This window comes from Nicotiana attenuata, chromosome 7, assembly GCF_001879085.1.
Source record: "Nicotiana attenuata strain UT chromosome 7, NIATTr2, whole genome shotgun sequence".
Classification (NCBI taxonomy): Eukaryota; Viridiplantae; Streptophyta; class Magnoliopsida; order Solanales; family Solanaceae; genus Nicotiana; species Nicotiana attenuata.
In genome coordinates, this window is record NC_031995.1 from 46,603,802 (window position 1) to 46,615,404 (window position 11,603).

An 11,603-nucleotide genomic window follows, 5' to 3' on the forward strand; every position below is an offset into this window, starting at 1 on the left:
ATGGTTGAATATGTAAAGAGAAACACATAAGAGAACTATCAAACAAGCCCGATAGGCACAACTCTCTATCAAAGCTATTTTACGAATCAATTTAACAAGGAAGAATCAAGTATATTAATAATTCACAAGGATCTTGTCCTGATCCACCTATTACTGCGGCATGCAGCCCGGTTCAAACATATTGAATCACCTTAAATCGTGAGGGTCCTACCCTAAACTCTGAATCACAGTAGGATACACATCAAACCAACCGAAACCTTCCACTAGTTAAATTCCGTCAACAAAATTACAACAAGTACTGGCTCCCATACCAGTGGAGCATCTAAATCACATATCGTAACCAAATTACTCAGGAATCACATCAAAACTTACCATAATGGATAACAGGAATTCACTTCTAGTCTCATAACTCTCAATAATGAATAAAAGCAAACGGTAGGCACGGGCTACCATTCACAGAATCTCCCAATAGGGACAAACACATAAACAGAATACTAAGTCAAGAACTCACCCATAGGTGGAGCAAAAAATAGGGGAACTCACCCCTCCTCAGCTATGGAGATTTAGAGTTTTCTTAGTTTGGTGGGGTATTATCGTCGATTTGAAGAGGGTTTCTCTTCTATCGCAACACATCTGACCCAACTGACCTAGAAGGGTGCTTCATTCAGGTGAACAGAGGAGCGTGAGGAGATCTTTCAAAAGCTCAAGATAGTTTTGACTATAGCCCCGATATTGGTATTGCCTATAGGTTCGGGGTCTTATACTGCATATTGTGATGCGTCGCGTATTAGTCTTGGCACGTGTTGATGCAGGACGGTAGGGTGATTGCCTACGCATCTAGACTACTGAAGGTGCATGAGAATAACTATCATGTCCAGGACCTTGAGTTAGCAGCTATTGTTCATTCCTTGAAGATTTGGCGGCTATATTTGTACGGTGTCCCTTATGAGATCTACACCGATCACCGGAGTCTGCAGCATCTGTTCAAACAGATTGATCTTAACTTGCATCATCGGAGGTGGTTGGAGCTGCTTAAGGATTATGATATCACCATTTTGTACCATCCCGGGAAGGCCAATATGGTGGCCGATGCCCTGAGTCATAAGGCGGAGAGTTTGGGTAGTCTAGCATACCTACCAGTAGCTGAAAGGCCATCGACATTAGATTCAGGCCTTGGTCAACCATTTTGTTAGTTTGGATGTTTCTGAACCGAGTCGAGTTTTGGCTTGTGTGGTTTCTCAGTCTTCTCTTTATGACCGTATCAGGGAGCATCAGTATGATGACCCCATCTACTTGTCCTCAAGGACACGGTTTAGCACGGCGATGTCAAGAAGGTCACTGTTAGGGAGGATAGTGTATTACGGATGTAGGGCAGGATATATGTGCCCAATGTAGATGGCTTGCGTGAGTTGATTCTCCAAGAGGTTCAAAGTTTGCAGTACTCCATTCATCCAGGTATTGCGAAGATGTATCAGGACTTGAGGCAGCATTATTGGTGGAGGAGAATGAAGAGGGACATAGTAGAGTATGTAGCTCGGTGCCTAAATTGTCAGCAGGTGAAGTATGAGTATCAGCGGCCAGGTGGGTTGCTTTAGAAGCTAGAGATTCCAGAGTGGAAATGGGAACGAATCACTATGGATTTCGTTGTTGGGTTCCCACGGACTCAGAGGAAGTTAGATACAGTTTGGGTTATTGGGGATAGGTTGAACAAGTCGCCTTGTTTCATTCCAGTAATGACTACGTATTCTTCCGAGCAGCTGGCTCGAGTTTATATTCGCGAGATTGTCAGCTTCATGGCATGCCGGTATCTATCATCTCTGACCAGGGTACGCTGTTTACATCGTGATTCTAGAGGGTCGTACAGCATGAGTTAGGTATTCCGGTTGAGTTGAGCACAGCATTTCACCCTCAAACGAACGGACAATCCGAGCGCACTATTTAGATATTAGAGGATATACTCCGTGCGTGTGTGATGGATTTTGGTGATTCTTGGGATCAGTTCTTGCCACTCGCGGAGTTTGCCTACAACAATAGTTGTCAGTAGAGCATTCAGATGGCCCCATATGATGCTTTGTATGGTAGGCGGTATAGGTCTCCAGTGAGTTGGTTCGCGCCGGGCGAGGCTAGGCTATTAGGTACAGACTTGGTTCAGGATGCTTTGGAAAAGGTTAAGGTGATTCAGGATCGACTTCGTACAACCCAGTTGAGACAAAAGAGTTATACGGATCAGAAGGTTTGCGATGTTGCGTTCATGGTTGAGGAGCGGGTCTTGCTTCGAGTTTCGCCCATGAAGGGTGTTATGAGGTTCGGGAAGAAGAGTTAGCTGAGCCCAAGGTTTATTGGCCCGTTCGAGGTGTTGCAACGAGTTGGGGAGGTTGCTTATGTGCTTTCCTTGCCTCCTAGTCTATCAGCAGTTCATCTAGTATTCCACGTTTCTATGCTCCGAAAGTATCACAACGATCCGTCCTAGTGTTAGACTTTAATCCAGTTGGACAAGGATTTGTCTTATGTTGAGGAGCCGGTAGCCATCTTGGACAGGTAGGCTCGAAAGATGAGATCGAAGAACATCACTTTAGTGAAGGTCCAGTGGAGGGGTCATCCGGTCGAGGAGGCGACTTGGGAGACCGAGCATGATATTCTTAGCCGTTAACCTCATCTTTTCACCAATTCATGTATATCTCTATATTCATTCTAGGACAAATAATTGTTTTAAGAGAGGGAGGATGTAATGACCCAGCCAGTCGTTTTGAGAATATGAGCCTCGAAGCCCTATTTATTGCTCCCTCTGTTTCATTTTATGCTTACTTGACTTGCCGAGAGGTTTGGGTTTTGGTTTCGGAGTAAAATGGGACACATAGTACCTAAATTGGGAGTTTAAGTTCTAGGAATTTGATCGTAGTTTGAATTGTGTGAAGACGAATCCGGAATGGAGTTTCTATGGTTCTAATAGCTCCGTAGGGTGATTTTGGTCTTAGGAGCGTGTTCGGATGTTGAATTGGAGGTCTGTAAGTCATTTTGGCGTCAATTGGCGAAAGTTAGAAAATTTTATGATTTTTGAGAAGTTTGACTGGGAGTGGAATTTTTGATATCGGGGTCGGATTCCGATTTCGGAAGTTGGAGTAGGTCCTTAATGTCAATTATGACTTGTGTGCGAAATTTGAGGTCAATCGGACTTGATTTGATAGGTTTATGCGTCGAATATAGAAGTTAGAAGTTCTAAAGTTCATTAAGCTTGAATTGGGTGCGATTCGTGGTTTTAGCATTGTTTGATGTGATTTGAAGGCTCGACTAAGTTCTTATGATATTTTCGGACCTGTTGATAGGTTTGATTGTGGTCCCAGGGGCCTCGGGTGGATTTCAGATGGTTAACGGATTGGAATTTAAACTTGGATGATGCTGAAGCTTCAGACTTGCTGGTGTTTAGTTTCCTTGTACGCGTTCGCGAAGGTGCTTCTGCGCTCGCGTAGAGGATTTTGAGTGCTGCTGGAAATTTTCCATTCGCATTCGCGAAGGAGGTCCCGCATTCTCGAAGGGGTACAAGATAGGCAGGTGGTGTTGTTCTTCGCGTTCGCGTAAGAATGACTCCATTCGCAAAGGTCGGGTCCTGTGTGCATCGCGTTCGCGAGAGGGACCTCGCGTCGCGTAAGAGGATTTTTGGGCTGTAACTTATTGTGCTTCACAAACGCGAGGCAAGTTCCGCGTTTGCGAAGAAAGAAACGCCTGGGCAGATTTAAATGTTCAAAAATGAGGGTTTGAGTTCATAACACAAAAATTGATTTGGGAGCTCGGTGGGAGGCGATTCTTGGAGAGATTTTCATGTGGGAGTTTGGGGTTAGTGATTCTTACCTAGTTTTGGTTAATTTTCATGATTATGTCTTTAATTTCATCATTAAAGTAGTAATTTAGGGGGAAAATGGGGGAAGATGAAGGAAAGTTCTTAGACCAAATTTTGAGGTTTTGATCGAGATTTTGGTATCGCATTTGAGTAATTTTGATATGGGCGAACTCGTGGTTGAACGGGTGTTTGGATTTTGTGACTTTTACTCCATTTCCAGACATGGGCTAGGGTCGACTTTTTGGGGCAATTTTCTAATTTCTTGTTAAAGTCTTGATTTCATTAATTAAATTAGTTTCTTATAGTTATATTTATAGCATGAAATTGCTTTTAGCGAGATTGGGCCGTTCGAAGTCGGCAAGTTGAGGGAAAGCCATTCTTATTGACTAATTAAGCTTGGTTTGAGGTAAGTGACTTGCCTAACCTTACGTGGGGAAATCCCCTTAGGATTTGCTACTGTTGTAACAATTTGTGATATGTGAGTGCGGTGTACGCGAGGTGACGAGTGCGTACACGGGCTAAATATTGAAAAATCTGGTCTTTGCTAAGTAATTTCCTTTTTATATCTTAAATGAGTTATTCTAGCACGTGTAGTCTTCATGTTTAGCCTAATTTCACATGTCTACGTGTTTTATCTCTTAGTTGCAACTTATACAACATGCATAGTTGAATTACCTGTGTTTTCCTTGATTACGTGTTTGTTTTTTAATTGTAGGATTTCCTTGCTTGTAATGTCATTTTGTTGTATTTATTACGTGATGACTTTCGTGATTCTTGTTATGATAATTGTTGGGTTATTTGCACGAGGTTTCTTTCGTGCGGAGTGAGATTGTAGCACGAGGTTTCTGCCTGCCGTTGCAAGATATTTACTTTTTGGACTACTAGTTGGTAACTCGGGAGCGCCCCTGTTGTATATTAACTTTTGAGGCTAAGAGGCAGTACCTCTGGAGCCCCTGTTGCATATTTATTTTTGGGACTACGAGGCGGTACCTTGGGAGCGCCCCTGTTGATTTCCCATTTTTGCTGTGTTATTGGCTGTTGTTGTTGTTCCTTAACTTGTAAGATGCTCTTTTCCTCAAGTGTTGTAATTGTCTCTTATTTTTCCCCGTGCTATTGCTTCTCCGTACATTCCTATTTGTTCCATTAACCTGCCATTTTTGTTGTCATTTCGCCTTCTGCCTTATTTCTTATATTCTAGTAGCGCCCTTGCCTGACCTCATCACTACTCTACCGGGTTAGGCTTGGTACTTACTGGGTAACGTTGTGGTGTACTAATACTACGCTTCTACACATCTTTTTGTGCAGACCTAGGTACATCCTACCAGCTCCGATATTGGGAGAGTGTGTACTGCTGCTTGGAGACTTCAAGGTATAACTGCTAGCGTCCGCAGACCTCGGTGTCACCCGCTATCCTTACTATATTTTCTTTTCTTTATTCTCTTAAATGCTGATGTACAGAGACAATTAGTACATTCCATAGAGCTTATGGCTTGTGACTACTGGGTTTTGGGAGTTGTTTTTACTTGGAGTTGTTGATTTTACTTGTACATGCCGAGCGACAATTTCAGTTTTATATATATATATATATATATATATATATATATCTGTTGAAGTTTAGTCGTTATTTCAATTATTATTTCAGTTATTCCGCAATTGTTAGACTTACCTAGTCTTAGAGACTAGGTGCCGTCACGACATCTTATGGAGGGAAATTTGGATCGTGATAATATCATGAGCTATGAGCCTCCTCTAGTACCAACTTATATTATGCATAATATTTTCATATTATCAGTTAGTATAATTTCACTTTTATTAATGGTTATTTAGAATTATTTGTTAGCTGACATAATAATATAAAACATGAAAATTAAAATCTTTCTAATATTTAGAGGGAATGTAAAGAAAATTATTTTCTAATATTTAGAGGGAATGTAAACCGTCGTGACAATTATTGTTCAAGCAAGTCGGGAACGAGAAAGCACGAGTAAGGGCGGCTAAATAAAATTAATGGCCTAAGGTAAATTTTAGTAAGAGGCTATACTTTCTTTTAGTTAGAGTCACCTATAATATTCTTAAATGACATAAAGCCTTTAGCTTCATATAGCAGTATTATTTATATTAGTGAGGACAATTTAAATAACTAAGATTAGGCATATATTTACAATATATTATCTTTGATATTATAGTACAAAACTATATTTACTAATATGAAGATTTAATCCGTTTAATTCGAAGTTCTAAAATATTTTTATTGTTTAGGAGTAGAAGTCTTTCTTTCTTTTCTTTTTACACAATTTTTATACTTTTAAATTCTTTCTGTAACTTTAGTATTGCTTAAATTAAAATAAATTGTAAAATTTACTATAACATTTTTGGGGCCTCAAAAATTGAGGCTTAAAGCAAGGTGTTACTAGCCTTCCCCTGGAGCCATATGTCTACTTGTTACGTTCTCAATCAAATTTTATAGAGTCTAAATTAAGAGAGACTACAATGACAAAGAATATTAAAGGTAATGAATGGGTCATTCAGTTACCAAATATGAATAAAGCTGGTTGAATATAATGTTCGTGGGCACTGCTATGACCTAAAATCATAATATAGTAAAAGAAGCTTAAACTTTCTTTCATAAATTTATATAATAAATGAGATATAAAAAAAAAGGCCCTACACGGTTTTGATCTAGTGGCGAGAGCACGTCATGGTATTGAACTCTTCCCTATATAAAGATATAATATTAAGTGAAAATGAAAAAAGGGTGAGCCCAGTATTCATGGAGCTTTGAACCTTGCGAAAATTGCTTCGGGAATTTCCTAATTAAATAGATAGATACAAAAGAATTTGCTTTATGATCTATGGATTAGTCAAATATGACAAAAAGGAATAGCTATTTTAGAGAATCTGAGTTGAAATTAGAAAGCAAAATTGCAGGAAAAAAGAGAGGAAATAAAAATAGAATTGATGAGAAAGTAAATATATTATTTAATTTAATGAAATTTTTTTTTATATCTAATTAACTCACTCAATCCTACTTCTATCAATTTAAAAAGAAATGTGTTCAAATTTGAAATCCTTTATTAATAATTATATAAATATAAATCATATATGTTAGTATATAATAATGTATTACACTTCATATTTGTGGGGCCTTAAATACTGTTGGTTTTCCACGTTGGTAGTGTACGGGAGGCAATCCCTCAGCCATGCAACAATTATCGTGTGAGAAAGAAAGGCAAAGAGCAGAGATCAAGAAGCACAAAGAAATTAAAGATCAATTAATCACAATTAACTCAAAGTTAAGTATCATGGACATGAATATAATTGAGCAATTCAATCTGAGACAAGCTACATAGATTCAATGGGGATACTATCTAGACATAGTCGCCGGCCATCTTTCCTTCCTCGCTACGTTATCTTCTTTGCTTTCCTCTTCCTCGCCCTTCTCCTCTTCTTCGAGGTCCTCATCCTTCATCTCTATATACTTTTGTTTATGTTAACTGTGGTGTCCGCACCAGTTTCTTTTTTGAGACGTTCTATAAAATAACAACGTTCATGGCATTCTTATTATTGTCGTTGTGTTTTCTTTTCTGATGCTTAGGTTGACAACTTAATTTCTCAGACAAAAACCATCGTGGGTCACAATTTAGAGCCAACGCCGTGGCATGTATTTCCTGCAAAATCATTCGACGAAGAATCCACTGTTTCAAAGGCTTCCAAGATCATAGGATGCTCTTATCTTAGCTGCCCGGGTCATGTCACCATTCCTCAAAATAGCAACTCCGCATCCAAATCGATCAAAACCTCTGAATCCAAAACTTGCCCAGAATTTTTCAGGAGCATACGTTATGACCTTGAACCATGGACCAAGTCCAAGATTTCTATGAACCATGTAATGGAGGCTCAGAAGTTTGCGGCTTTTAGAGTTGTTATAGTTGGTGGCAAATTATTTGTAGATTTTTACTATGCTTGTGTACAGAGTAGGGCTATGTTCACGATATGGGGAATATTGCAATTATTAAGGAGGTACCCTGGAAAGGTTCCAGATGTTGATTTGATGTTTGATTGCATGGACAAACCTATTATTAATCGAACTGAACATTCTTCAATGCCTTTGCCTTTGTTTCGGTACTGTACCACACCGCACCATTTTGATATACCATTTCCAGATTGGTCTTTCTGGGGCTGGTAAGAATTTGAAGCTTCTTTTATTCTGATGCGAACTACAATTTTTTACTTTTTGACATATTGTAATATTGTTAGTAGAAAATGGTTGAGTTTAACACATGTTTGGAATATGTTTGGATCATATCATTTCATTGCACATCATTTTCATCCAAAATATGATAAGTCTATAATGCAGTGGCAGATTCATAATTTAGACACCACGAGTTTTGAATTGAAAATGAAAATTTTGAAATACAAAATATCTAATTTCATCTACACTTATTTTTCGCGCGCACACATAAGATTGAACCAAAAGCAGTGAATTATGTCGAAACTGCAGAATGCATACTATGTCCGCCACAACCATAACTTAAGTTACTTAGTATATACAAGGTGCTCAGAGGAATTGTATGGCTTTGCTTATTTTAGGTTAATGCTTTTCTAATATTATTAGAAATGGATTATTATAAAATGATTTGTTTTGGTTGAACTACTGCTGATATAGCGGGTTGCGTCTTCAGGTTATTGGTATTTATCCTTCATATTCACGAGATAATTTAGAACCTTTATATTGGATTAATAAAAAAACAGACTCATGAAGGTTCCCAAAATAAAATACTGGCAAAACACATGCTGAAATATTAGTGTTGTAGTGTGCACCCTTTATGTTATTAACATAAACCTCTAACACATGCTGAATTATTAGTGAACTAATCTGGAAACAGTGGGAAATTATGTTTCTTTCTCCTGCCGTAAATTATATTCCCTCTGTTTCAATTTATATGTTGGATGATTATTTTTCAGGTCGGAAATAAACATAAAACCATGGGAAGAAGAATTTAAAAGCATCAAAGAGGGTTCAAAATCTCGAAGTTGGGTAAGGAAGATCCCGGTAGCATACTGGAAAGGAAATCCAGATGTTGTTTCTCCGATTCGCACAGAGTTGCTCAATTGCAATGACACTCAAATGTGGAGAGCACAAATTATGCGGCAGGTTCATGACTAGACATTTTATTCTTATAGTTTCATTATAACTACTAGCTAGTACTTGTTTTCTATTTTTGTTTCATTTTTTCTTTTGAATCCCTTTGTTTTCTTAATTACATATTGTACATTATGATATGGATATAGGATTGGGCAGAAGAAGCAAAGGTTGGATTTGAGAAGTCCAAGCTATCAAAGCAATGTAATCATAGGTGAGCTTGCAACATTCTTGGGTTGTCATTTGCGAATTCAAGTTTTGGATCTTGACATGCTTGGTATTTTAATTTGGCACGTATAGTAAAGAGTAAAACTCATTGACTTTAAATCTCGAATTCAACATTGCTATTAATTCATCTCATGGACCGTCACACCCCTAAGGTATTGTTCAGTAGTTGATTTTTAAAGTTCTCATGAAACAGAGAAAATTGCATTCCTTATATTCAATTATTATATTGTTAATAATGCAGGTACAAGATTTATGCAGAAGGATATGCATGGTCAGTGAGCTTGAAGTATATTCTAGCATGTGGTTCTCTTCCCCTGATAATCAGCCCACAGTATCAGGATTTCTTTAGTCGTGGTCTCATTCCAAAGAAAAATTACTGGCCAATTCCTCCATTTGAATTATGTCCTTCAATAAAGGCTGCTGTTGATTGGGGTAATGCAAATCCATCAGAGGTATGTTTTCGCCCCAAGATTATGTCAGTGTAGCTACTTTTTTGCTATGCTGAGATAATGGTAGTGACGTTATGTGTTCTGAAAAGTACACGACCCAAGCCCATGGTCCGTTTGGGCCTACGTATGTATTTTCAGCTTTGGGCCTGTCAGCTTTGGGTCAATACGTGCCATAGACTTGGATCATGAGTCATGACAATACTAGGTCCAAAGCGAACAATACATGCTATAGCCTTGAGTCATGACAAATATGGTATCAGAACCGAAGCTCCCTCAGTATGATGGTGGAGCAAACTTCAGTGAGGATGCTGAGTCCGGGGGGTAGGAGGGGAGGGTGGAATGAATGCGATGCTCATGACGAAGGGTGGGTCAAGTAGGACTAGCAAATTTGTAGCCTGGCCAAACAGGCTAGTAAATTGGTTGTGGTTATCGTTTGACTCTTTTATTTACCAATATCTTTATACTTTTTTTCCGTGAAATGTTTTGTTGAATAGGCCGAAGCCATTGGAAAAGCAGGACAAGACTTCATGGAAAGTTTGAGTATTGATCGGATTTATGATTACATGTATCACTTGATTTCAGAGTATGCAAAGCTGCAGGACTTTGTTCCTGTTCAACCCCCCTCTGCTCTTGAGATTTGTATTGATTCAGTGCTTTGTTTTGCTGATGACAAGCAAAAACAATTCCTCAGAAGATCCATTGCATTCCCTTCACCTGGAAGTCCTTGCTCACTTTCGAGATAGAAATTCTACTACCAGTGGCGAATTCAGGATTTAAAGTCAGGAACTAAATCTATAATCTTTTTTCACGCACATAAACAGTCCAAGCTAGATGTATGAAACCCATTGCGTCTAGTCTAGGTCGGCCACTGTCTACCTAGAAACGAATAGGAAATTGTAGACACACGTAGCCGGTTTTCCTTCCCTCTCTTTACAGGAAAATTTCAACTTCACTTTAGAATAAACCATTGTAGAAGAAAGAGATTTTATATGATTACATATTCTATAGCCTTCTCCAAGCAAGTCTCAGACATTTGATCTCTGCATTGAAGAGAGAAGACGGAGGTGTTATCAGAATGGTCTGACGGGCTGGAGTACGTATTGTAAAGATTAGACGTTTGTATTTATGGAATAGGGAAAATATAGCGAGTTTTAAGCTTATTGATCATTTATGAGAGAAAAAGGAAGTGTGAACTGTGAAGCATATTCTTTTTCTAGTGGAAATATTTTTCCATTTCATTCTGTGGTGTTGCTTCTTGTAAATGTTCATTCTCAAAATTTTGTTGGGATAATTCCCCCTTTGATGCGAGTGATTTTGGGAGAATTTTCTTATAAAAATATGAATATGTTCTGATTAAAGAACTTGCCTACGATCAGTAAACGCATCAATTAGTCAATTAAGTTAATTTACTAATGATGTTAAACAGTCGTTCAATTTGTACTAATGCATATCTGTTTGACCAAAAAAAAAAAGTATTAAACCTTTTGATTAAATCAGTCAATGATGAGAAGAGGAGTGAATCTTAGTTAAGGATAATAAATCTAGACCAAAAGATAGATAAAATAGACAAAATGGAAGACGTTGGTTAATATGTTTGAGTCGATTAAATGCTCATAAATGCAGCAACATAAATATGCAATCAATTTAAGTAAATGCGATAGGCGTAATCATACGAAGTTGCTACCCAATTATTGAGATCTCTCTGAAAGCTTCTTTCCTCGGTAACAGAGTGGAAAGAAAAGAGATATGAGATGATTGAGGAATCTTTGGACCCTATCAATGTAAAACAATGAAGTATCTCTTTTGCATTCAATGAATAAGGCCTTTCTAGTGTATTCTCTCAGATGAATTTGTTACAAAGTGTTCTTTTGTCTCTCTTGCCCAGATCCCCTTTTCCTTTACTAACTCTTCCTATTTATAAGGGACAATCTCCCAAGAAACCCTAAAA

General features: G+C 38.3%; 1 protein-coding gene across 1 annotated transcript; it reads left to right on the plus strand.

Annotated features, from left to right (window-relative positions):
* On the plus strand, nucleotides 7,112-10,955 carry LOC109230483 (O-glucosyltransferase rumi homolog). The gene is made up of 6 exons (XM_019395975.1): nucleotides 7,112-7,289; nucleotides 7,431-8,017; nucleotides 8,801-8,990; nucleotides 9,128-9,192; nucleotides 9,448-9,658; nucleotides 10,150-10,955. The coding sequence occupies exons 1-6, from the start codon at nucleotides 7,191-7,193 to the stop codon at nucleotides 10,396-10,398; spliced, it is 1,401 nt and encodes a 466-aa protein (XP_019251520.1). The 5' UTR covers nucleotides 7,112-7,190; the 3' UTR covers nucleotides 10,399-10,955.

Bases quoted from the DNA above. Each gene is read 5' to 3' on its own strand.
- LOC109230483 (XM_019395975.1), top strand. From the start codon at position 7,191: ATGGGGATACTATCTAGACATAGTCGCCGGCCATCTTTCCTTCCTCGC. The intron at 7,290-7,430 runs GTCCTCATCCTT...TCTGATGCTTAG, and splicing joins CCCTTCTCCTCTTCTTCGAG to GTTGACAACTTAATTTCTCA. The intron at 9,659-10,149 runs GTATGTTTTCGC...TTTGTTGAATAG, and splicing joins GTAATGCAAATCCATCAGAG to GCCGAAGCCATTGGAAAAGC.